Here is a 26,844-nt window from a genome sequence, read left to right as displayed (position 1 = left end):
CTCGGAGCTGCATCCGACAATCTTCGGAAGCTCGACAGCTGGGCCCTGCCTGCCAGGGCCTGGAGTACCAGTCCCATGGGCGGGACCTGCTGCTGGCTCTCCATGAGGAACAAATGCCTGGCAGCTGTAGGGAGAAGCTGCACCAGGAGGTTGTGAACCAAACTATCGCAATGAGGGGGAGCGAACCTGTAAATTGTGCCCCCTCGCACTCAGCAGGCACCCAAAGCCCTGCTCCCACTGCCTCACCATAGGGCAGAAGCCTCAAGCTCTCCCCCAATCTGGCAGGGGAAAATGATGGGGGGTGGGGCCCTGCAAGCTGCACTTTACCCACAGAAGAGCCCCATGCAGCTCGAGTCACAGGTTGGCCGCTTCCGCACTAGGAGACGGCAGAGCCACTCACTTCTCCCAGGCTGAGTGCAGAGAGCTCCCCCCCGGACGGGGAGGAACTGGCCAGACTGGAGAGTAGAAGCTGAGTCCTGCGGGCTGCTGCGTTCTGGTTCCAGAGGAGGTCTCTCGCCACCCAGACGCAGAAGAGAGCTGCGGGGTCCTGCAGTTCCACACGCTTCACTTCGAAGAGCACACCTTGCGAAACACAAACCCCGGCCGGCAGGCCGTGTCAGCAGGGAATACGGGGAAGGAGCAAGTGGCATTCAGGCCGGCTTCCTAACTCGCACTCCCAGTTTGCAGTTAGGAAGCTCTGTTGGCGGAGACCCCCACGGACTCCAGTACGAACTGAGTGAAATCTGACTACGGGTTTGGCCATCAGCAGCCTGCTGATGGGTGAGCAAGAGGGAAGTTGCCCCAGGGCCCGGAGCTTTGGCCATTGCTGCTGTTGCCCCCTTTGACTTGCCACTGGAGTGCCGCTCCGTATGGCTCTGAAGGCTGGGAGTTGGGCTGCCCAGGCCCTGCCCCTTCCACCTGAGGCCTCGCCTCTTCCAGGGACACAGAGCCAGCCCCCCTCTCCCTCAAAACTTTGCCCCAGGGCCCAGTAAGGTTGCCAGATGGTTTCAACAAAAATACCGGAGACACTTGACATGACATGACAATCTATATTACATCTTAGTTAGAAAATACCGGACAGTTCTAGTTTCTCAATTTGGTTCCTGAACAGAAAGCTCAAATACTGGACTGTCCAGTTCAAAACCGGATACCTGGCAACTGTAGGGCCCGGAGTGGCTGTCGGCCCAGCTGGCCACCAGTGCAAGTGCTCTAGAGCAGCAGTGCGCAACCCGGGGGTCGCAACCCCCTTGGGGGTCACAGCTGTCTTCCTATGGGGCCACAGAGCTTTGATCCGGACCAGCTGCCATTTTCTTTTCCCGGCTCGGCACCTGACATATACACAGCAGGGGAGGGGGAGGAGGAGGGGAGCGGACTGGTGCTTTAAATTAAAGGGGCCACAACAAAATATTCCCGGTCCTTTTTTGCCCCGGCCCTGGGGGTCGCGAATTAAAAAAGGTTGAGCACCACTGTTCTAGAGACTGTCAATAGCCACCCACAGAAGAGCAGTGAGTGCACCCGTAGAAGCAGCAGGTTCTGCACATCAGCAGTGTGTGAACGGTCTCTGAGCACACAGCTCGGGTGCTGGATTAAATGCAAGCTGCTTTCCAGTTGAAGGCAAGTGTCCCATGAAATATCTGGACCCACCTCCCACAAGACTAACTGTCTTTTGCCCACCACTGAGATTATTAAGACAATGCATTTTAAGAGAAATTTACTCTTCAGCATGTACGTTACTTACTTTACATTGCACTCCATTTGGACAATGAAAATAGACTGGCCCACAGATGAACCTCTCTCCTCCTCCAACTCCAAAGCCTCCTCCCACCCTCCATCCCAGAAAACATTTCTTTCTTTCAGGAAGGAAAAACAAGTGTCCAACCAAGAGCTTCAGAGGGTCAGAACCGGTCACTGGTTTAAACTTACTTAGCCGGGAGCCGTCTCTGTGATAGCAGTTCCCAGCATAGCTGCCTTCCAGGATCTCAGAGGTAAGCAAAGGAACTGATGGAGAGAATTTAGCTTCTGCTTTCACGGGGGTGGATGTTACTTGCATTTCTAAGTTCTGCTGCTTGGACAGCAGACTGTCTTCTTGGGGATTCACATCACTGCTCAGAGGGCTCCCTGTGTTCTCTGCAGCACTGTTAGGCACTGAAGGAGATGCTCTGGAGGAATCCCGTTGAGCGTTTTTCAAATGTCTGCGGGAGTTCACCCACCCCTGCCCACCCTTTGGGCTATTCAAGGGGGGCTCATCCTGTTCACTTGTAGAGGAGCTAGTCTTCCGGGCCAGGAGGCTGCCTACATCTAAGTCACAATTCATTACACTGGGCAAGGGTGTCCATGGAAGACCTGACGTAGCATCTGAACAACTGGCTGAAGTCAACTCTGTGTCAATGTTGAGGTTCAGCTCACTAAGGCCATCACAAACACAATTCATCTCAGTGCCTGGTTCTTGCGATTTGTTGAAAGTACTGGAGGCCCCCAGGGCAGAGGCATCACAAGCTAGGAGACTTCCCGAACAAACATCTTGGATATTACTCCTTCCAACAGGAAGGAAGGGTGAACAGCTGGTCAGTCTGGAGCTGTCTAGTGTTACCTGCTCAAAGCTGGCGTTTCTTGTCCCACTCATTGAGTTTGTGTTTGTGAACTGCTCTGTAATCACATGGACTTGCACATTTTGTCTGCAGTAAGATGTTGCCCCACATCGTGGTTCATCTAGAGTTGGTGTCCCCAAGGAGAGACAGGTAGCATCACACAAAGATCTATTCAAATCACTGGTCTCTGTTTCTAGACTATCTTCTAATCTGCAGGGAACAGGCATCTGAGAGCCCAGTACAGAAGCAGCCTTTCCCAGGGCTTCAATGGAAGATTGACACTTCCTGGTTTCATCATGTGGTAATCCAGAGCCCAACTGTCTGTCTAAATCCACAAGGACATTCTGTTCCTCCTGCAGCAAGTCAGATAAGCTACCAATCACATCAATGTTCTCCTGCAGAGTCTCGGATGCTACTGGACCGTTACACACTCTCACTGGGACTTCTGTGCTCTGACCTAAAACGGACTGCTCTGGATCAGACGGTTTGAGAGCATCTGCTGCAGACAGGCTCTGGGACGAGTTATTCGGTTTTGCAGTTTCCGTCACAGTGAAGATTTCCTCGTGCTGACTCTCAGGCAATGGCTCTTCATCAGTGGCTGGCAGGCCACCAGCAGCAATGCAGTCCACACTGTAGGGATTCAAAGGTATCGTGCATGTCAGGGTCAGAAGAGGAGAGAGAACGCACTGACATACAGGCAGCCTGGAACTGTTTGATCATTTACAACGTGCACTGGTCTTTTTAAGATTCAGGAGGAAACTCTTGGTGCAGACTTCCCAGCTCATGGCAAATCCAAATTTTAATGCAAAGCAGTGGCTAAAGTTAGCATATGGAATAGGCTGCTAAATATTGTTCCAATAGAAACAGATTTAGAGCAAGAGTGAATTTGCCACAGTGAAATGAAAACAACCAGCTGGCAGGACATATGTTAATGAAAGATCTGCACTGGGTTCCCAGATATCATTGCTATATACAGTTTTATCATGGCAATACAAATGTTCTTTAGATTACCGTAAATTTTCAAAGGCAGTAGCAATTCTAACAAGTTAAAATTAGAAACTGTGCAGATAAAAATGTTTAGAGTCTATACTTAAACAGAATTGTATTTAGCATGCATTGTTTTATGTAGAATTATTATTCCTATAGCAAAAAGAAAAGAGAAAAGGCAGATCTAAAGAGATGCAGCAGACATAGCTAGGCTGCCTGAAAGCATCTGGCATGTACAGCAGTGGCTCCATGTGCTGCCCCTCATCTACAGGCACTGACCCCACAGCTTCCATTGTCCAGGGTTCTCCGTTATTGACCAATAGGAGCTGCAGGGGGTCTGCAGGCAAGGGCAGCATGTGAAGACCCCATGGTCTGACTTTCTTATGTGAAGACTAGGCACTAAGCGAACAAAGAACACACATATCTAAGACCGGCCACACGGGGTCAGACCAACGGTCCATCTAGCGCAGTATCCTGTCTTGCCGACAGTGGCCAATAGCAGATGCCCCAGAGGGAAGGAACACAACAGGGAATCCTCACATGACCCCTCCCCTGTCATCTACCTCCAGAAAAACAGAGGCCAGGGACACCATTCCTACCCATCCTGGCTAATAGCCATTGATGGACTTAACTTCCATGGAGCTGTCTAGCTCTCTTTGAACACTCTTAAAGCCCTAGCCTTCACAACATCCTCTGGCAAGGAGTTCCACACGTTGTCTGTGTGCTGAGTAAAGAAAAACTTCCTTTTGTTCGTTTTAAACCTGCTACCTCTTAATTTCATTTGGTGACCCCCTTAGTTCTTATACTGTGGGAATAAGTAAATAACTTTTCCTTATTCACTTTTTCTACACTAGTCATGATTTTATAGACCTCTGTCATATCCCCCCTCGAATGTCTATTTTCCAACCTGTAAAGTCCCAGTTTTAGTAATCTCTCGTGACATGGAAGATATTCCATAACCCTAATCATTTGTTTCCCTTTTCCTAACCTTTTCCAATCCCAAGATATCTTTTTTTGCAATGAAGAGACCACATCTGTATGCAGTATTCAACACATGGGTGTACCATGGATTTATATGGAGGCAATAAGATATTCGGTCTTATTCTCTATCCCTTTCTTAATGATTCCCAAATTTTTTTTGTTTGTTTTGACAGCTGCTGCACACTTCGTGGATGTTTTCAGAGAACCCTCCACAATGATGCCAAGATCTCTTTCTTGACTGATAGCAGCTAATTTAGACCCCATCATTTTATACGTACAGTTGAGATTATATTTTGCAATGCTTTGCATTTATACACATTGAATTTCATCTGCCATTTTGTTGCCTAGTCACCCAGTTTTGTGAGATCTTTTTGAAGCTCTTCACGGTCTGCTTGGTTCTTAACTATCTTGAGTAGTTTTGTATCATCTTCAAATTTCACCACCTCACTTTTCACCCCTTTTTTTCAGATCATCTACGAGTATGTTGAATAGGACTGGTCTCAATACAGACCCCCGGGCACACTGGTATTTTCCTATCCCCATTCTGAAAACTATTCATTCTACCCTTTGTTTCCTGTCTTTTAAACAGTTATCAATCCATGAGAGGACGTTCCCTCTTATCCTGTGACAGATGACTTTGCTTAAGAGCCTTTGGTGAGGAACTTTGTCTAAGGCTTTCTGGAAATCTAAGTACACTATATTCACTGGATCCCCCCGTCCACATCCTTGCTGATCCCCTCAAAGACTTCTAGCAGATTAGTAAGGCATGATTTCCCATTGCAAAAACCATGTTGAGTCTTTCCCAACAAATTATGTTCATCTGTGTGTCTGACAATATTGTTCATCACTATAGTTTAACCAGTTTGCCCAATTCTGAAATTGGGTCACATATGGAGTACCGTATTTTCCGGCGTATAAGACGACTTTTGATGTTAAAAAACATCCCCCAAAAATCAGGGGTCGTCTTATACGCCGGGTATACAGGCGGCGGGGCAGCCCAGGCGCGCCTGGGATGCCCCGCCGCTGGCTTCCCCCGAGGCTTTGCAAAGCCGCGGAGGGGCTCCGGCAGCGGGGCAGCCCAGGCGCGCCGGGGCTGTCCCGCTGCCGGGACGTCCTCAGAGGCTTTGCTCCCGGTGTCCCTGGTCTGCTGGGGACCGTCTCCAGCAGACCAGGGACACCGGGAGCAAAGCCGGGGAGGCGGAGGGGCGCTGGGGTATAAGACGAAAACCTATCTTTTAACTAAAAAATTAGGGGGTCGTCTTATACGCCCAGTCGCCTTATACGCCGGAAAATACGGTACTGTGTCCGGACCATGTGCACCCAGGGCTGGATCACTGTGGCTTCACCACTGCCAAATAGAGGAGAATAATCACTTCCCTGACCTGCTTGCAATGCTCCTACTAATGCATTCCTGACAGGTATCTATATAACCCGGTCTTAAAAATCTCCACTGAAGAAGATTCCACAACTTCCCTAAGTAATTTATTCCAGGGCTTAACCACCCTGACAGTTAGGAAGTTTTTCCAAATGTCCAACCTAAATCTTTCTTACTGAAATGTACGGCCATTGCTTCCTGTCCTAGTCTCAGAGGTTAAGAAGAAGAATTCTTCTCTCTCCTCCTGGTAACAACCTTTTAGGTATCTGAAAATGGTTATCCTGTCCCCTCTCAGTCTTCTCAAGATTAAACAAACCAGTTCTTTCAATCTTCCCCTACAGATCATGTTTTCTAAACCTTTAATCATTTGTGATGCTCCTCTCTGGACCTTCTCCAATTTGTCCATGTCTTTCCTGAAATGTGGAACCCAGAAATGGACATAATACCCCAGTTGAGGCTTGATAAGCACAAAGAAGAGCAGAAGAATCACTTCTCATGTCTTACTTATGACACTCCTGCTAATGCGTCCCAGAACGTTTGCTTTTCCTACAGCAGTGTCACACTGTTGACTCATATTTAGCTTGTGCTCAATCTCTCTCCCCAGTCCTCATTCCTAGGCAGCTGTTTCCCATTTGCATGCGTGTAACTGACTGTTTCTTCCTAACTGGAGCACTTTGCATTTGTCCTTATTGAATTTCTTCCTATTTATCTCAGATTAATTGTCCGCTTTGTCCAGGTCATTTTGAATTTCAATCCTATCCTCCAAAGCACTTGCAACCCCTCCTGACTAGGCATCATATAGAAACTTTATAAGGGTGCTCTTCATGCCATTATCTAAATCATTGATGAAGATACTGAACAGAACTGGATCCAGAACAGAAGCCGACAGAACCCTACTCATTCTGCCCTTCCAGCAGGACTGTGAACCATTGATAACTACTCTCTGAAAATGGTCTTCCAACCAGTTTTACACCAACCTTATAGTAACTTCAACGTGGTTGCATTTCCCTAGTTTGTTTATGGTCATGTGAGGCAGTATGAAAAGCTTTATTGAAGTCAAGATATACTATGTCTACCACTTTCCCCCATCCACAAGGCTTATTATTCTGTCAAAGAAAGGTATCGGGTTGGTTTGATACAATTTGTTGTTGACAAATCCATGCTGACTGTTAATTATTGCCTTATTATCTTCTAGATGTTTGCAAATTGATTGATAATTATTTATTCTGTTATCTTTCCAGATACAGTTAAGCCAACTGATCTGTCATTCCCTGGATTGTCCTTATTTCCTTTTTTATAGAGGGGCACTATATTTCCCCTTTTCCAGTTTTCTGCCACTCCTCCACTAGCACAACCTTTTCTGTCTTTCTGATATATTTTGTACCCTGGTATTACTGTACCCCATAACCTTAATTCACCACATTTCTGTGATGCCCAGGACTCACCAAGTGGCAGTGAGCCCTGCTTGCCAGCCACGCGGTTCTGTGGTCTGCGCATGTGCAGACCGGGCTGCGCCAGCTTTGCAGCTTGTAATCTACTCGCCACAGGCGAGAAGATTACATAATTTGTCGAGCCCTGGTGATGCCTAGTTCACCCACCTTATTATTTAGACTTTGACATGACATATAGCGATACTCAGAAAGAGGGAACACTGTTTACCACAGTTCCACCTAGACTAGTTTCCAGAACAGTTTCTGGGGATAGCATGAATAGAACCAAGCAGTGTTAGAAGCTGGTTTAGCTAGAACTGTGTTTAAACACTTCTTTAGCTCCGTTTCTGACCTAGCACAGACTAAACCTAATTCAGGACGCTAATGCTCTCCTGACCCCTCACAGTTCAGTTTTACAAATAATGAAAAAGTATTTCTTGCAACTGTTGCTAACTGGTTTGGTCTATGGCAGTTGTGGCAGTGCACCTATAAAACCTACCCACAGAAATGCGTGGATGTCACTGCAGATGATGATAGAGTAGGTGGCACATTGCTCCCACCATCCAGCTGGGTCTCTGCTCTAGTGAAAATCTCTTTGGCTTGGCTCCTTGCTAATTTCTGCTTCTCACATAGCAGGAGGACTGCATCTCCAGCAAGCAAGTGACTGGCCCCTGTACCAAACAAGATGAGACAATTCTTCAGATTTAGTCTTTAATGCAGATATGTCAGCTTTCATAGCTCCATAAGCCTGGGAATAGCCCGGCTCTGACTCTAGTGCTGAAGAGTTTAAAGAGCAGGTGACACCGAGTCACAACTTACCTTCCCAGAGAAGCATGGTAGCATGCTAAAGCATCCAACACATAGCTGGGGAAAAAAAACAGAAGAAAAGCAGCAGCCTTGAAACCACTGGCTGGGTGAAGAACCCGAGCACTACTTTTGGATTTACTTGGGACAGTGAATCTGAGCCCGTGCTCATATCCCCAAGGAAAGCATACGACAAATGCAATACAAGAGAATTTACACTGATGTTAAACAAAAGTTATTTCAAACCACTCCAAAAACCAAGGGAAAAAACCTGAAGCTCAGTTTGCTACAATAACCTGAACTCACCCAACCTCCACATCTAAAATAGAAACAGAAATAAGAACAAGAACACAGCTCAAAACATTTAAGGAATGACTCAGAGAACAGAAAACAGGGCTCTGGTACAGGGCAAAAAGATCCAAAGGGAATCAGAATGCGAGTGAGGATGCGTCTGAAATAAATTAAACAGATAGTGCCAAAACTGTATGCAGCTAAACTTAGGCTATGTACAGCTATACACTGAAGATAAAAAGTGACCAAGCCTAGATGGTAAATTAGAAAAGTTCCTCCCAGACTCTGGTGAAGACAAAGCACTGTCCACCAAGTCCTTTGATTCCAGTCAACACATCCAAAAAGGAACCAGAGGACAATGACAAGACCTAGAAGGCAATGTGAAGCCAATAACAGAGTCCTCAAACAGTTGCCATTTGCCATGCAAATGACCAACACAGAGTAGTTCATTCATCTCAGCTCTCTAAAGGTATTATTTAGGACCAAATTCTCTGCTGGCATAACTCCACTGGAGTTTAGCCCTTAATGGCTACTGTAGTCCTTAATGGCTTACCAAATGTGTAGTACCCAAATACTCAAGCATAAACTATAATTTGAACCACTTCAGTTTGCAGAAAAGGAGAAATCAGAGTCCTTTGTCTTGGATTGCAACATGAAATCAATGTAAGATTTACTGTAGGGAAGTCAGCTGTCTGAAGCACTTTAAATTAAGACTTTGTTTCGCTTAATTTCTAAGTTACTCCTCACCTGTACACTACACAAACAAGGTCATGTTTGACCACAAGGGTTGTATTATGCTCAAATGCTCCTTAAAATTTTTTCCATCTATTTTTGCATCAAAGACCCAGCAAGGAAAATGCTGACACAGAATGAGAATACTTTTAAAAGTTGGACATTAAGAAGACAAAGTTATAATGAGAACCTGTGAGGATTCTGAATAAATTTATGCTGAGAAGCACATGCTACAGTAAACTTCTGATAATCTGGCACCTTTAGGACCCAGGGGGTGCCGGATTATCAGATATGCCGGACTATCGGAAGGGGGGGCTATGAGGGGTCTGGGGTGGGGTGGGGGGGAACGGAGGAACGGCGCTGCAGGACCAACCCGGCAGCACCCCAGCTGCTCTGCCCCAGGCGTCCCCAAGTCAGCCGCTGCTGAAACTGACCAGCGGCTGACTCAGGGAAGCCCGGGGCAGAGCGGCTCCAATTTTCCGGCTGCCTGGAGCACTTCCGGGTTCCAGGTGGTGCCGGACTAGCAGGAGTGCCAGACCATTGGAGTTTTACTGTATCTAGAACAGCCAAACCACCAGCATTTGGAAGTAATTCTATGAGTCAAGTCCACTGGATTAACAGAAGGTATCTACAATAGAGGTCATGTGTTTGCTTTCAAAAGGAAAGCTCTAAGTTATTAACAGACAACAACAGCACTTTTCAAAAGCCACTGATCCTCATCCATACATACAGATTTGGTACCAGAGAGCAGCTGTTATAGAGAGAAAGGCAAAAGAACAGAATGAAAGAGAACTGAAGAGAGTTGGCAGTTTTTTAAAGGGACATTATTAAGGGCCCAAAAGCAAACTATTCCATTGCACGGGAAAGATAGAAAGTATGGCACGAAACCACCTTGGATCAACCAGAAGAACTTATATGATCTAAAAATCAAAAAGGAATCACATAAAAAGTGGAAACTGGATCAGATTATGAAGGATAACTATAAGCAAACCACACAGGTATGCAGGGGCAAGATTAGAAAGGCAAAGGCACAAAATAAGCTTAATCTAGCTAGAGACATGCAGGGTAACAAGATGTTCTACAAATATATTAAAAGCAAGAGGAAGACCAAGGACAGAGTAGGCCCATTACTCAGTGAAGAGGGAGAAACAATAACTGGAAACATGGAAACGGCAGAGGTGCTTAACAATGTCTTTGTTTCGGTTTTCACCAAGAAGTTTGATGGTGACTGGATGCCTAACATAGTGATTGCTAGTGGAAATGGGGTAGGTTTAGAAGTTAAGAAAAAAAAAGTTAAAAATTACTTAGAAAATGTAGATGTCTGCAAGTCACTAGGGCCTGATGAAATGCATCCTAGAATATTAAAGGAGCTGATAGAGGAGGTATCTGAGCCTTCAGCTATCATCTTTGAAAACTCATGGAAGACAGGAGAGATTCCAGAAGACTGGAAAAAAGCAAATCTGGTGCCTATTTTATAAAAAGGAAAATAAGAACAACCCAGGAAACTATGGACTGTGCCAGGGAAGATAATGGAGCAAGTAATTAAGAAATTCATCTGCAGACATCTGGAGGATAAAAAGGTAATAGGTAACAACCAGCATGGATTTGTAAAGACCAAATCATGTCAAACAAAACTGACAGCTTTCTTTGATAGGATCTCAAGCCTTGTGGATAAAGGAGAAGCAGTGGACGTAGTATACCTAGACCTTAGTAAGGCATCTGACACAGTCTCCTATGACCTTCTTATTAATAAATTAGGGAAATACAACCTAGATGGCACTACTATAAGGTGGATGCATAGCTGGCTGGATAACCATTCTCAGAGAGTAGTTATTAATGGTTTACAATCCTGCTGGAAGGGCATAACAAGTGGGGTTCTGCAGGGGTCTGTTTTGGGACCAGCTCTGTTCAACATCTTCATCAACAATTTAGATGATGGCATAGAGAGTATGATTATTAAGTTTGCAAATGATAGGGTCAAAACTCAAAATGATCTGGACAAACAAGAGGAATGGTCTGAGGTAAATAGGATGAAGTTTAATAAAGACAAATGCAAAGTCTCCACTTAGGAAGGAACAATCAGTTTCACACACACAGAATGGGAAGCGACTGTCTAGGAAGGCGTCCTGCAGAAAGGGCCATAGGGGTCATAGTGGACCACAGTGTGACACTGTTGCAAAAAAAGCAAACATGATTCTGGGAGGCATTAATAGGAGTGTTGTAAGCAAGACACGAGAAGTCATTCTTCTGCTCTAATTGTATGCTGATGAGGCCTCAATTGGAGTAATGTGTCCAGTTCTGGGCACCACATTTCAAGAAAGATGTGGAGAAATTGGAGAAGGTCCAAAGAAGAGCAACACAAATGATGAAAGGTCTAGAAAACATGAGCGATGAGGGAAGACTGAAAGAATTGGCCTTGTTTAGTTTACAGAAGAGAAGACTGAGAAGGGAACATGATAATGGTTTTCAAATATCTAAAAGGGTTTCATAAGGAGGGGGGAGAAAAATGGTTTTCCTTGACATCTGATGATAGGACAAGCAGCAATGGGCATAAATTACTGCCAGGTATGTTTAGGTTGGACCTTAGGAAGAACTACCTACCTGTCAGGGTGGTTAAACACTGGAATAAATTGCCTAAGGAAGTTGTAAAATCTCCATCACTGGAGATATTTAAGAGCAGGCTGGAGAGATATCTATCAAGGATGATTTAGACAGTGCTTGGTCCTGCTATGAGGGCAGGGGACTGACTCAACGATCTCTCAAGGTCCCTTCCAGTTCTAATGTTCTATGATTCTATGAAAGGGAATAAAACAGACAACACAGAGCAGGTGGGAAGACACAATTCTGAAATGTAATCAGAGAAAGCAGCCTTGCTTATACTGAGGTAATTTCAAACATAAGGATTCTTCTAGAATGGTGTGCATCAGTGACAGCTAGAAGTTTGCTGAACACAGTAACCAAAACCATCCTACTTTCCTTTTCTTCTTCAAAAAGAATCATGTACAGTATAGCCACATACCTTGAGAATTTGCTACAAGAAAAACAGTGCAATTAGCAAGCATGTATTAGATAAAAGCATTTAAGCATATTACACATGAATTTCCATAAATACTCACCATCGTTTCCAGCAGAGAGTGATCTCAGTGGTATTTGCCACTGCATAGCTATTTCTCAGAAGGAGCTCATTTTGGAAGATGTGGACTATGACTTTGGAAATACAGCTCTGATTTCAACATATGAAAAAGCAAGGAATTTGGCAAATTGCTGTAACTCAGGTGCTATTATTTTAAACAGCTCTGCTAAATAGTAAAATTAACGAACCAAAACATTAACAAGAGATCTTTTGTTAACTCAAATTTTAACTGTGCCAACAGACAGACTGACCATGCTTTACAGCAATTTGATAAATTGCTTGCTTCTTCCACCTGTTGTATTCAGCTCACAGATGCATTCTGCAACATGAAAACTCGACTGATAATTCTTCTGTCATTTTAAGATACTTCTGCTTTTGTGTAGTTGACTTACGTTGGAGGATGCTGCTAGCTGACAACATATGAAACCAAACCTGGGACCTCTGGAGCTTAGCGCATGAGACCCCTACTGCTTGAACCAAATGCCAGGTGCCTCGCAGGGTACGTCTAGACTGCGAGGATCTATTGGAAGGAGATACAGAGAATGCAGAATGCATTTTGTGAATCTTTTTCCAATACTTCGGTCGGAAGAGGCTTTTCTGACATGTGGCCCATCTAGAGAAGGCCAAATTTTGGGAAAAAAACCTCTCTTTTGAAAGCCCCCTTCTTCCTTGTGGAATGAGGAATACAGGGGCTTCCGAAAGAGCGCTTTTGCTCTTCCACAAAAAAAAGCGAAAGAGCAAACGGGCTCCCTGGATGCGGCAGAGTTTTTTTGGGATACCTCTGTTATCCCAAAAGCCCCCCTCAGTCTAGCTGTACCCTCAGCTAAGGCTCATTCTTTCTTTCTGTAAGTGGTCTAGGTGCCACTACATGGGACAGCAGATGTGTGTTACAATAATAAGTTGTTTATGAAGCAAAAACACATCGCAGACTGCTAAAGGACATATCAGCTGTCCTGCATTCTGACTGAAGCAATTAAACTCATTTAAGGAATAAGATAACTGAAAGAATACAAGCCACCATCCAAAGCATAGGCCACACAGAAGGCCTGAACAAGAACTAACTCAGTGAGGAGGAGGAGGAGGAGGAGAATATCCCTGGGAAAGGGTTGTGGTGTTATTTGGAACGTAGCTGTGTGCCATGAGAAAGGCACAGAAACACTGACAGCAAGGAAGCCTAGAGTTGCATGCTGACAACTCAGTCAAGACAGTTACGTGTCAGACATTTTGAAGTGCTTTAATCTCACCGAGGAAATAAAGGAAGCTTGTAAACGCAAAGTATTATTTATTCTTGGTATTGTTAATTTCTGAGCTGGCATGTTCTTTGGTTTCTTGCCATTAGAAATGCAGAGGGAAGCAGAAATAAAATCACCATCCATGCAATGAAATTGATTATTTCAATTATACAGAACGCCAGTGCTTTCCATTGCACACATACCCATTTGCATAGCTTCTCCCACCTCAGGCCACTTTACCTTCACTCCTGTCTGTGATACAACAGTCTCCCAGCTGAGCTCTTTTAACATCCCCAGAGGTTCTTCCGTTTTCCGCCTTCATGCAGTCATCGAGAGGGGGAAATGGCAAGGAGGAGTAATCAATTCTTTCCATGTGGTTATAGAAACCAGGGATCAGGAAGGTGATGTTCTAAAATACAGAGTACTACATTATGAACCACCCTGATACCTCACTGGTTGGTGACAGATGGTGATAACCTGTGCTGGTGCAGAAAGCAATTCAATTTGACCCTTGATAGAAGTCAGACAAATGTGAGCCACAACAGTGATGGATGGTGGAAGGTGACAGTCTCCTCCCGCATCCTTAACATTTGCTCTTGTCCTTTGGCAGTTCTTTGTTCACCAGTTAATTATGTACCAACAACCACCCCACGCTTACAGCAGTTCTAACACAGCAAGCAAAATGGATTCTTTTGCTGATAAACTTGAGCTCACTAAGATACACCAATCATTTTGGGGAATAGCAGGGGCAAGGATGCAGGCCTCACCTTTCCCAGCAGCTCCTTTTTCTCATATCCAAAGAGAATCGAAGCAAAACTGTTGTTGATGCCATAGATGGTTCCATCTGGCTGGAGTGTGATAAGCCCACTGATGGTGGTGAAAACCCAGAGAGTGGCGGAGTAAGAACAGTCAGTGCAAGATCCTGTCTTGCACTCCTGTAGGAGTCCATCCTCAATCACTGGGACTTGGACCTCATCAGGAAAACTAGCCCTCAGCTTTAAACTGACAGGAAACGATGTGCCCTCTCTGGCTCGACACACAGATCTCTGGATCTTCAGATTCTAAAAAAAGAAACACTTTTGTTTCCATTACAACATGCACAGGAAAGCTTTTGTGGGCTGGGTGTGGGGTGATGTGTTACTTCACTAGCAGAGAGCCTGCAGTGAAAGCCCTGGCTCATTACCTAGCTAGGAAGCACCTGAACATCAGGCAACACCTCTACAGCCATTATCAGGAGACTAGTGCTCAATCTGCCACCAGAGGCTCTTTATTTTTTCCCAACTAGCGAAGCCCTGTGCATATGAAATATGAAGACTATGCAGTATTTATACCACAAGGGAGAAGGCAAGAAACAGTTTTGTTGCTAGACCATACAGTACCTTTGGAATTTGCTTGCCAGGAGGAGGGATCTGCAGAGAAGGAATCAGGTCTTTTATGTCATTCCCCACTATTTCTTCCAAGGATGTGTAACCATGAAGGTGAGCAAAAAGAAGGTCACATGATATAATCTCTCCCTTAAAAAAAGTTGACATGGCCATTGTAATTGTAATTGTAATGTTTTAATGGATTTAACCACAGACCACACCATTCCCAAACAGCAGTTTATGCTAATATCAAACCACTTGTCTGCAGGTACCCATGAAGAGAGACAATGCCAATAACAACCATTCACCCGGTCAGCATGCCACTGACACTATTTTCATGCATGGAAACCGTTACTTTGTAGCTAAAATCCATGTGAGGCAAATAGAAAAACAGAATCTGTATTTCCCCCAGAATTTTCCCCAGCACAAAGCATTTGTATACAAAGATTTACAACTAGGCCCGCTAGAGTACTGCCAGTGAATTATCCATTCCACTGCAAAGTGTCCCTGAGGAAAGGCCACTCAGCTGATCATGGTAGAAAGTGCAGGTGAAGACTGAGAAGAACTTGCAGAGCTACGTGGGAGAAACTCGCAGAGTCCGCCCACACTTCCCCTGTGCAACATACAGCTTTGATATTCATGAGTATTGCATTGTCTGTTAAGGTTACTAAGACTCCCTCGCTTGCACAAAAGCTCTGTTATGTCAAATGGCTGTCACGTTGTGTGACTAAGAGAACACTCACATCACTTTTGAAGGAAACAGAGGCAGAGAGCTTTTCCACCGGTTCCAGTACAACCACACAGCACCACTTTTCCTCACTTCTCATTCTCCTCATCCAGACTGAGACAGGGATCTTCTCATTGCTGCGGTCTATAACATCCACCTGTTAATAGGAATCAGCATTAAATACAGCACAACAGCATGTCTCTTTTTACCTACCAACAGCTTCAGGTCAACGAGAGCTGAATAACTGGTCTGAGATGTGTCTCTCTTGCTATTAGAAATGCAAGATAAAGGATCTTTCTAGTAATTTTTCAGATGGGGGCAAAGGGAAAAAAGACAGTTCCTCTTGTGTGCTCCAAAACATTCAGTTACCCAGGAACCTCCATTGTACCACAGGGAATTTGACGGACAGTCCCAGGCAGGGCGACAGGATTGTAAAGCGAAGCTGAGCTGTCATATCCGAGATGAACTACAAGTGAAACGATGTGGACATCTTGGGGGAACACCGCTATCCTTATAAGGCACTGACACAAAGGAATAATTAGATCAAACTTCCTATTTCTATGTAAATTAAAAAACAAGACAGCAGCTGACACCACACAATGAGGCACTCTCTAGCCAGTGTTACCCTACTCTTCTTGGGGACATGTACAACTGGACTAATTTACAACACTCTTGAGGTTGTTCTAAATCACAACAGGAGCTTGGACCAGCAAACAATTATGCGAGACAAAGCAACGCATTTGTACACCCTGTCCCTTCACTACACTTGGTGATCTTTGGCTGCAGCCCAAGATCTGACTTATTCCCTATTTCCCTTTCAGTGTACAGGCATTCACATCAACACTCCAAACAATGAGATCACAGCACGCTCAATGCATGCCTAATACAAATGTATAAATATGCAGCTTGCATATTGTATCTCCAATACTGCAGCTTTGCTGAAATGCTCTCACCCATAAAGTAATTGGAGTTGCTCAGCCATTGAAACAGCATGTAATATTAAAACTGCTCTGTTCCTGAAGAACAGCTTTGTTTTTAAACCCCACCCCCGACATGCACAATCAACATGGAGTGCTCGGTGACATCCAGCGCCTTTACTTTGTTGCAAGAAAGACGGCTTTTGTATAAAGGGCTGAAGATTTGAGATAGCTCACTGATCACACACGCCATGTTGTTTTTTTCAGCCTCAGAAAAAAGTTCACGGTGTTCCCAACTTTTGCATGCCTTTTCCAAGTGATACTCCAACACCACACATTGAAAGATGCATTCCTGATAGCCGGGAATCTCAGTAAGTTACAATAGCTCTTCTTGAAAGGCTGCTGTTTTGGCTATTAGTGGAGATGAACCAGCAGACTCAACTTCAATGGGAGCTTTGGCATTTTTGCAGTTATAATTAATAGTTTCATTTCTTGTTGGAATAGAGTCCTCTGAAATAAGAGAATTATTTCATATAAGGTTTACTCATGATTCTCCTTGCCCTATTCATGTCAAGCATTACTAATTTTGTAACAGGAAGGGTTTATGCATTTACACTATACCACACCACAAAAAGTCTCTAAAATATATTTGATTGCACCTATTGAGTTGCACAGCTGCCAAAAATGCTAATTTTTTTCCTGAGGCCTCAGCCAACCGAACCTTCACATTTCTCCCTAAACTTGTTTTTAGGCCTGGTATTGTATATCTCTTTAAAAAGAGCAGACCTGCTGAGAGGATATGAGCTCATTTTACCCTCCAGAATATTCACGCACACAACCTGGTGGACAACAGCAGTTCAAAAGTCTTTTTCTGAGACATTTCCCTCAGACATTTCCACCTACTTTATGATTTATTATACTCCCTTGAAGGCAAGATATCACTTGTTCAGTGAAGTGGTTTTCCATATATTTCCTCGGATATTTCATGGCATTTCACTACTTTGATAACTATTCCAATTAATGAAAGACAATTTAAGAACTTTTTAAAAAATTACATCGAGGCAGCCTTTGGGAACTTTGCATTAGTATTAAATGTTCCCTCTTGAGCCATTAGCATGCGTTCTCTATCTAGTGTCCATTATGAATTCATTTGAGCAAGTCATCCTGACTACGCAAGTTGACACAAGGAAAATAAACCTCCCAAATGGACTTCATAAGTCAGAATTCAAAAGGCAAAAGCAACGTCCCTACTGTCACACAGTGACAAAAGGTGACCTCTAACCTAGGGACATGTACTGGCAGCCTAGATGACACTGAGGAGTTAAAATGAAATTATCACACAAGTGTACTTCTGTAAGGCATTATTTGCTTGACCATCTCACACACCACTGTTCCAGAAACCATAGCTGCACATCCATTGGCCTCCACGTGTTCCTCCGCTAGGGCCTCCACTACACCCCGAGTACATTTGGATATCAGCTGGGACAGCTTCTGGCCAATCAGCTCCTGACTACTGTACCCAAGGAGCTTGCAGGCTTTGTCATTGGCAATGAGAATCTAGAAGAGAGGGAAAAGAATGCAATAAGAATTGTATTCGAATTCTCTGCCTGGATGGCCAGGCTAGTGTTTTGTTATGTTGCATCTTCTCTCGATGGAAGTTGAAAATGTCAGGGCCTACTTTTATTCTGAAACATGCTACATATTTCCCTTCATACCCAGTAGAATTCCAGAATCTGTTTAGATTTTCTGCCAATCTGCTACTTCAGTCACTTATCTGATAAATGACACCAAGATATTGCTTTGCTTTGCTTTTCTCCCCCTTCTTATATACAACAATTAATTGGCTTGTGAAAATAAAACCATCTTGCTGAATACAATTATGTTACATTTACAAGTAAATCCTAAATGGTCTATAGTTTTAGGTACATATAACAGGAGAAACAGTGAATCAGCAACCTGAAAACTAGAAATCCAAAATCCAATTAGCTAACCCTTTCTTTTAACTTAATGACAGTTCCTTTAAATTGACTGCAATGAAATAATCCAGTTGGCACAATGAAAGGGTGCTTTTCAAACCACAGTTCAGCATACTGCAGCTGCAATTGTTGCTTCCCACTCAGCAGTCTTTTTTGTTTTAAATAAAATTATTTGCTCCAGACCTTCAAAAGGTTCATTAACCACACGGTGTCTTAGGTTCTTTGCACCACAAAGAGCATTTTAGACACTCAGTGTCTGCATGTGGAAAGCCTAAACTGCCATCTAGATACTCTGGCCATAAGCTAAAACGAATACAGCACTAAGTGCAGGGAACTCCATGTTACAATTTGTATTAAAGTTTGCCCTAAAGTTTTATTTTCCCCTACTCCAATTGAAAAAGGCTCAGAAGATCAGTGTTGTGGCTGATCTTGTCTTGTGTGTATTTTGCCAATTATAAGCTATATTTGGGATACATAAATCTCACATATTTTAAGACAAGTAAAAATTACACAAGTCTGAATCTACATAAAGCTACATGGCTCATAACAAAACTATACAACACTTGTTTTTAGAGAGTGGTCCTGCTACAACCCTGGTATAGCTGGTACCTCTGTTGTCCTGACATCCACGGTGAAGATGGCTTGATTTGGGTTGCGCACAGCAGCTGGGAGCGACTGGAGGGATTCCTCTACATTCAAGAAGGAAAACGAAGAGGTGCTACTGATGGAATGGGATAAGGAGGAAAGGTCCAAATGAGCCCAAGAGTTACCAAGTTTGCCAGAACAAATGGTGTGAGCAGCCAGTGAAGATAAGCAATAGGAAGTCCATCCATCCTCTAGAAAAAGGAGAAAAAGATGAACATCTCTGTAGCTAAAGGAGTCTGTTAAAAAAAAACATTTAGTAGGGAGACAATTTTCAGGTCAAGATCAACCACTAATTAAAGAACAAAATTTAAAAAACAATGAATAGTCCTGCAGTGCCTTAAAGACCAACAAAAAATGTGGATGGTATCATGAGCTTTCATGGGCACAACCCACTTCTTCAAAGCTCATGATACCAGCTACATTTTTTGTTAGTCTCTAAGGTGCTGCAGGACTATTCATTGTTTTTTAAGTTTTTTCTATTACAGACTAACACAGCTATTGCTCTGAAGCTTTTTCACCAATTAAAGAAAGTATCAAGTAGTTTAGTCTTAAAATGTAAGGTTTATGGATTTAAAGAAAGATTTTCAAAGTATATTATTAGAAATGTGTTCAATGTTTTTAATGTTAATAAGAACAGTTGTTTGGCTCAGATATACGTATTCCAGCACCTATGACTCAAAGTCTGGAAAAATGCCATGTTACTAGTTTTCATGCACTACCTCAGAAGTCTATTTTCTTTTGGCCATGCTGAGAAAAGAGCAAATTATGATTTTTTAAAATATCTGTTTTAATAAACAAAGCTATTATTATTATACATACACAGTGCCCCATTAATTATTTATGTAGTCAGAAACTAGTTTATTTGCTGCTTATATCCACAGCAGCACTGGAACTGGTGAGGAAGCACTGATCGCCCACCTATACTTATGACTAAAACCAAACAGAATCTGTAGGGCACATCTTGCCAAGTGACGATGCTGAAATTCTCAAAAGTGCTATGTCAAAAGAGAGGTACTTCAGGAAATATCATAATGTCACCTATAAAGTAACTTCACTCCACAAAGAACAAGCAGCTTTCAGGGGCAGGCAGTACTGGGGTAGGCGTTGGGTACGTAAACCATTATTCTGGGTTTAGTAGTAGTCAAATTCCTTCCCCATCCCCATTTCTGTTCTAGGTTCAACCTCCTCCTCACCCCGCCTTGCTACAACTTTCTGAACACATTCTCTTTTTATTTTTTTAAATTGCTTCTTTAACTGTATCATTCTTAATTTATGGGGGAAGTTTCAAGGCATTGGAAAGAACAGACATCTTGATTGGTATATTCACATTGCCAGACTCAGAGTGTTGAGTGGTAATCACCAGACAAAGAAGTTTTACTCTGGCAGAGCCTGGAAAGCCCACTTTTTCTACACTTGATGGTCCAGGGATAGGATCTACTCAGCTCATCAGAGTCACTCAGTCCTGGAAAAGGTAATCCTAAAGAAGTGCACAAACAGCCATCTTCGGAAGAGACACAATCCTGGGTTGCCATATTCAGAATGTGGCTGGAACACCACAGCTAGCAAGCCACCTACAATGGAAATAGAGAGGAGACCAATGAGATGGATGATAGAGAACCCTCCAAGGCATACGGGCAGCTACCAACATTCCCCAGTTTGCACCATGAAAAATAAAAACGAGGTAAAGAGAGAACAAGATTTCCCAAAGAGAGACTGGCCTTTAGTGTGGTTCTCCACTGCTCACACAATCCTTTGACTGTTGTTTCAGTAATAGATCGTTCCCTAAAAGAGAGACTATCTCCTCAATCTTTACTATGTAGGATTAGCTATCTAGAAGTTTCCAAATTTGCAATGGAACAGAAAATAAATGCCACACGCTACATTCAGTGTCTCTCCTTTACTGATAGCACTTTCTTTAAACAGCAGGACTGTGTCTACATTGGCATCCCTTTCCGGAAAAGGGATGCTAATGAGACACTTCGGAATTGCAAATCTGCGGGGGATTTAAATATCCCCCGCGGCATTTGCATTTACATGGCTACAGCTTTTTTCCGGCTCGGGGTTTTTGCCGGAGAAAAGCGCCAGTGTAGACGCGACTCTCCGGAAAATAAGCCCTATTCCGGAAGATCCCTTATTACTAGGAACCCACACCCAACACAACAAACACCCCATATCTCCCATACAGCCCAGGAGCATCACCTAAGGTGGGTGGGCGGTGCCAGCGGATGCAGGGACCAGCTGGCAAAAGTCATGCCCAGCCCGAGCCCCAAACTAACCCCTGACCCGGTCCCCTACCGGCCTCTGTCCCCCAAACTGCCCCCGCCCCCCAAACTGCCCCTGACCCGGTCCCCTACTGGCCACTGTCCCTCAAACTGCCCCCGCCCCCCAAACTGCCCCTGGCCTGGTCCCCTACTGGCCCCTGCCCCCCAAACTGCCCCCCACCCCCCAAACTGCCCCTGGCCTGGTCCCCTACTGGCCCCTGCCCCCCAAACTGACCCGGCCTGGTCCCCTACTGGCCCCTGCCCCCCAAACTGCCTCCCACCCCCCAAACTGCCCCCGGCCTGGTCCCCTACTGGCCCCTGCCCCCCAAACTGCCCCCACCCCCCAAACTGCCCCCGGCCTGGTCCCCTACTGGCCCCTGCCCCCCAAACTGCCCCCGGCCTGGTCCCCTACTGGCCCCTGCCCCCCAAACTGCCCCCCACCCCCCAAACTGCCCCAGCCTGGTCCCCTACTGGCCCCTGCCCCCCAAACTGCCCCCCACCCCCCAAACTGCCCCGGCCTGGTCCCCTACTGGCCCCCGCCCCCCAAACTGCCCCCCACCCCCCAAACTGCCCCCGGCCTGGTCCCCTACTGGCCCCTGCCCCCCAAACTGCCCCCACCCCCCAAACTGCCCCCGGCCTGGTCCCCTACTGGCCCCCGCCCCCCAAACTGCCCCCCACCCCCCAAACTGCCCCCGGCCTGGTCCCCTACTGGCCCCCGCCCCCCAAACTGCCCCCGGCCTGGTCCCCTACTGGCCCCTGCCCCCCAAACTGCCCCGGCCTGGTCCCCTACCGGCCCCGCACGTTAGCGCTCAGGGAAGAGAGGGAAGCACCAGCCGCACCACGGCCAATCAAAACGCGGAGAACCGAAGCCGGTTCGGACTGACAGCGAAACGAGCCAATCGGCTCACGAGGCGGTGCTCACACACCGGCCGCTAACGGCAAAATTCGCGCGTAAATGGTTGCTAGGGACGCGTTGCGCTCGGACTACGGCACGTCAGAGGAGTCAAACGTAATTCAGCATTTCCGAGCGCGCCCCGCCCCCCGCAGCAGAGCTGGGGCGAGCTGAACGAGACCGCGGCAGCGCTAGCCGGGGGGCGGGGCTACGCCAGAGCGGGGCGGGCACCTGCCCCATTCACAGGACAGTCCTCGCCCCGCCCCCAGGCACCTCCCGCCCCCAGCCGGGACACTGCCCGCCCCGCCCTGCCCCGCCCCCAGGCACCTCCCGCCCCCAGCCGGGACACTGCCCGTCCCGCCCTGCCCTGCCCCCAGGCACCTCCCGCCCCCAGCCGGGACACTGCCCGTCCCGCCCTGCCCTGCCCCCAGGCACCTCCCGCCCCGCCCTGCCCCTCACAGGCACCTCCCGCCCCCAGCCGGGACACTGCCCGCCCCGCCCTGCCCCGCCCCTCACAGGCACCTCCCGCCCCCAGCCGGGACACTGCCCGCCCCGCCCTGCCCCGCCCCTCACAGGCACTTCCCGCCCCCAGCCGGGACACTGCCCGCCCCGCCCTGACCTGCCCCCAGGCACCTCCCGCCCCCAGCCGGGACACTGCCCGCCCCGCCCTGCCCCGCCCCTCACAGGCACTTCCCGCCCCCAGCCGGGACACTGCCCGCCCCGCCCTGACCTGCCCCCAGGCACCTCCCGCCCCCAGCCGGGACACTGCCCGCCCCGCCCTGCCCCGCCCCTCACAGGCACCTCCCGCCCCCAGCCGGGACACTGCCCGCCCCGCCCTGCCCCGCCCCTCACAGGCACCTCCCGCCCCCAGCCGGGACACTGCCCGCCCCGCCCTGCCCCGCCCCTCACAGGCACTTCCCGCCCCCAGCCGGGACACTGCCCGCCCCGCCCTGCCCCGCCCCTCACAGGCACCTCCCGCCCCCAGCCGGGACACTGCCCGCCCCGCCCTGACCTGCCCCCAGGCACCTCCCGCCCCCAGCCGGGACACTGCCCGCCCCGCCCTGCCCTGCCCCCAGGCACCTCCCGCCCCGCCCTGCCCCTCACAGGCACCTCCCGCCCCCAGCCGGGACACTGCCCGCCCCGCCCTGACCTGCCCCCAGGCACCTCCCGCCCCCAGCCGGGACACTGCCCGCCCCGCCCTGCCCTGCCCCCAGGCACCTCCCACCCCCAGCCGGGACACTGCCCACCCCACTCTGACCTGCCCCCAGGCACCTCCCGCCCCCAGCCGGGACACTGCCCACCCCGCTCTGACCTGCCCCCAGGCACCTCCCGCCCCCAGCCGGGACACTGCCCGTCCCGCCCTGCCCTGCCCCCAGGCACCTCCCGCCCCCAGCCGGGACACTGCCCGCCCCGCCCTGCCCCGCCCCTCACAGGCACCTCCCGCCCCCAGCCGGGACACTGCCCGCCCCGCCCTGCCCCGCCCCTCACAGGCACCTCCCGCCCCCAGCCGGGACACTGCCCGCCCCGCCCTGCCCCGCCCCTCACAGGCACTTCCCGCCCCCAGCCGGGACACTGCCCGCCCCGCCCTGCCCCGCCCCTCACAGGCACCTCCCGCCCCCAGCCGGGACACTGCCCGCCCCGCCCTGACCTGCCCCCAGGCACCTCCCGCCCCCAGCCGGGACACTGCCCGCCCCGCCCTGCCCTGCCCCCAGGCACCTCCCGCCCCGCCCTGCCCCTCACAGGCACCTCCCGCCCCCAGCCGGGACACTGCCCGCCCCGCCCTGACCTGCCCCCAGGCACCTCCCGCCCCCAGCCGGGACACTGCCCGCCCCGCCCTGCCCTGCCCCCAGGCACCTCCCACCCCCAGCCGGGACACTGCCCACCCCACTCTGACCTGCCCCCAGGCACCTCCCGCCCCCAGCCGGGACACTGCCCACCCCGCTCTGACCTGCCCCCAGGCACCTCCCGCCCCCAGCCGGGACACTGCCCGTCCCGCCCTGCCCTGCCCCCAGGCACCTCCCGCCCCGCCCTGCCCCTCACAGGCACCTCCCGCCCCCAGCCGGGACACTGCCCGCCCCGCCCTGCCCCGCCCCTCACAGGCACCTCCCGCCCCCAGCCGGGACACTGCCCGCCCCGCCCTGCCCCGCTCCTCACAGGCACCTCCCGCCCCCAGCCGGGACACTGCCCGCCCCGCCCTGACCTGCCCCCAGGCACCTCCCGCCCCCAGCCGGGACACTGCCCGCCCCGCCCTGCCCCGCCCCTCACAGGCACCTCCCGCCCCCAGCCGGGACACTGCCCGCCCCGCCCCGCCCCTCACAGGCACCTCCCGCCCCCAGCCGGGACACTGCCCGCCCCGCCCTGCCCCGCCCCTCACAGGCACTTCCCGCCCCCAGCCGGGACACTGCCCGCCCCGCCCTGCCCCGCCCCTCACAGGCACCTCCCGCCCCCAGCCGGGACACTGCCCGCCCCGCCCTGACCTGCCCCCAGGCACCTCCCGCCCCCAGCCGGGACACTGCCCGCCCCGCCCTGCCCCCAGGCACCTCCCGCCCCGCCCTGCCCCTCACAGGCACCTCCCGCCCCCAGCCGGGACACTGCCCGCCCCGCCCTGACCTGCCCCCAGGCACCTCCCGCCCCCAGCCGGGACACTGCCCGCCCCGCCCTGCCCTGCCCCCAGGCACCTCCCACCCCCAGCCGGGACACTGCCCACCCCACTCTGACCTGCCCCCAGGCACCTCCCGCCCCCAGCCGGGACACTGCCCACCCCGCTCTGACCTGCCCCCAGGCACCTCCCGCCCCCAGCCGGGACACTGCCCGCCCCGCCCTGCCCTGCCCCCAGGCACCTCCCGCCCCGCCCTGCCCCTCACAGGCACCTCCCGCCCCCAGCCGGGACACTGCCCGCCCCGCCCTGACCTGCCCCTCACAGGCACCTCCCGCCCCCAGCCGGGACACTGCCCGCCCCTCACCAGCACCTCCCGCCCCGCCCTGACCTGCCCCCAGGCACCTCCCGCCCCGCCCTGCCCCTCACAGGCACCTCCCACCCCCAGCCGGGACACTGCCCGCCCCGCCCTGCCCCGCCCCCAGGCACCTCCCGCCCCGCCCTGCCCCTCACAGGCACCTCCCGCCCCCAGCCGGGACACTGCCCGCCCCGCCCTGACCTGCCCCTCACAGGCACCTCCCGCCCCCAGCCGGGACACTTCCCGCCCCGCCCTGACCTGCCCCTCACAGGCACCTCCCGCCCCCAGCCGGGACACTTCCCGCCCCGCCCTGACCTGCCCCTCACAGGCACCTCCCGCCCCCAGCCGGGACACTGCCCGCCCCACTCTGACCTGCCCCCAGGCACCTCCCGCCCCCAGCCGGGACACTGCCCGCCCCGCTCTGACCTGCCCCCAGGCACCTCCCACCCCCAGCCGGGACACTGCCCGCCCCGCTCTGACCTGCCCCCAGGCACCTCCCACCCCCACCCGGGACACTGCCCACCCCGCTCTGACCTGCCCCTCACAGGCACCTCGCTCCGCTTGCGGTCAGTCGAGGGGCCAGCAGCTCTGTGCACATTCACGGTAAGACCCCTGGCTGCTTCCTTTTAGCCAGCCAATCTTCCGGGGCCTATAGGCGTCAGCGCTGCCTGGTTGCTTTTTTCTTTGATATTTTCATTCCCTCCGCTCCTTGTTCCCCACCCCCTTCTCCCTTCTTCATGTTGGGTCTGCACACCCTAAACTCCTAGCTCCATCCATCTGAAGGAGTGGGCTGTGCCGAAAGCTCATGACCCAGCTACATGTTGTGTTAGCTGCTAAAGTCCTGGAATCCCAGTTCATCCACAAATTCAATTCACATGCTAATGGACTCACTGGTGATGTGGGTTGCTGGGGACTCTACGTACTGAATAACCACTGAAGGTGCTAACAGCTCCCTGAGCGGTATCCTGTCCTTTTCATATGTGTTCATTTTTTAATTGTATCCTTTAGTATATATGGTTGTGACTATTTTCTTCCACTATTTGATCTGAGGAAGTGGGTCTGGCCCACGAAAGCTCATCATCTAATAAACCATCTTGTTAGTCTTTAAAGTGCTACCTAGTCCTGTATTTTGTTTCAGCTACCCCAGACTAACACGGCTACATTTCTATCACTATTCTTCCTATTTTAGGAATCTATCTATTGATTTTGATCTGCTTAGGTTTAAGTACCCATTCTCCAGATACTTAATGATGCTCTCTCTCTCACCCCTCCCCTTCCCCTCTCCTAGGGTATGTCTACACTACCCTCCTAGTTCGAACTAGGAGGGTAATGTAGGCATACCGCACTTGCAAATGAAGCCTGGGATTTGAATTTCCTGGGCTTCATTTGCATAAGCTGGGCGCCGCCATTTTTAAATCCCAGCTCATTCGAATCCCGTGCTGCGAGGCACGGACTAGGTAGTTCGGACTAGGCTTCCTAGTCCGAACTACCGTTACTCCTCATTCTACGAGGATGAATGTGTCATATTAGCTATCTTGCACTGCCCAGGGCTGCA

At 49.5% G+C, this 26,844-nt stretch overlaps 1 protein-coding gene across 1 annotated transcript in view; it reads right to left on the bottom strand.

Annotated features, from left to right (window-relative positions):
- Positions 1 to 21,356, bottom strand: part of PASK (PAS domain containing serine/threonine kinase) — a 31,442-nt gene extending 10,086 nt beyond the window's left edge. Inside the window, 11 exon segments of the mRNA XM_014580384.3 lie at positions 401 to 582; positions 1,924 to 3,218; positions 7,861 to 8,032; positions 13,794 to 13,962; positions 14,321 to 14,614; positions 14,933 to 15,067; positions 15,661 to 15,801; positions 17,948 to 18,118; positions 19,147 to 19,373; positions 20,543 to 20,753; positions 20,901 to 21,356. Of these exon segments, the coding sequence (XP_014435870.2) occupies positions 401 to 582; positions 1,924 to 3,218; positions 7,861 to 8,032; positions 13,794 to 13,962; positions 14,321 to 14,614; positions 14,933 to 15,067; positions 15,661 to 15,801; positions 17,948 to 18,118; positions 19,147 to 19,373; positions 20,543 to 20,714 (2,958 nt within the window). The 5' untranslated portion in view covers positions 20,715 to 20,753; positions 20,901 to 21,356.
- Positions 21,357 to 26,844: the final 5,488 nt, after the last annotated feature.

The sequence above is a fragment of the Pelodiscus sinensis genome, unplaced genomic scaffold, assembly GCF_049634645.1.
Source record: "Pelodiscus sinensis isolate JC-2024 unplaced genomic scaffold, ASM4963464v1 ctg190, whole genome shotgun sequence".
Taxonomy (NCBI): domain Eukaryota; kingdom Metazoa; phylum Chordata; order Testudines; family Trionychidae; genus Pelodiscus; species Pelodiscus sinensis.
The sequence above is the reverse complement of the archived record's forward strand: the minus strand, read 5'-3'. Positions and strand labels throughout refer to the sequence as shown.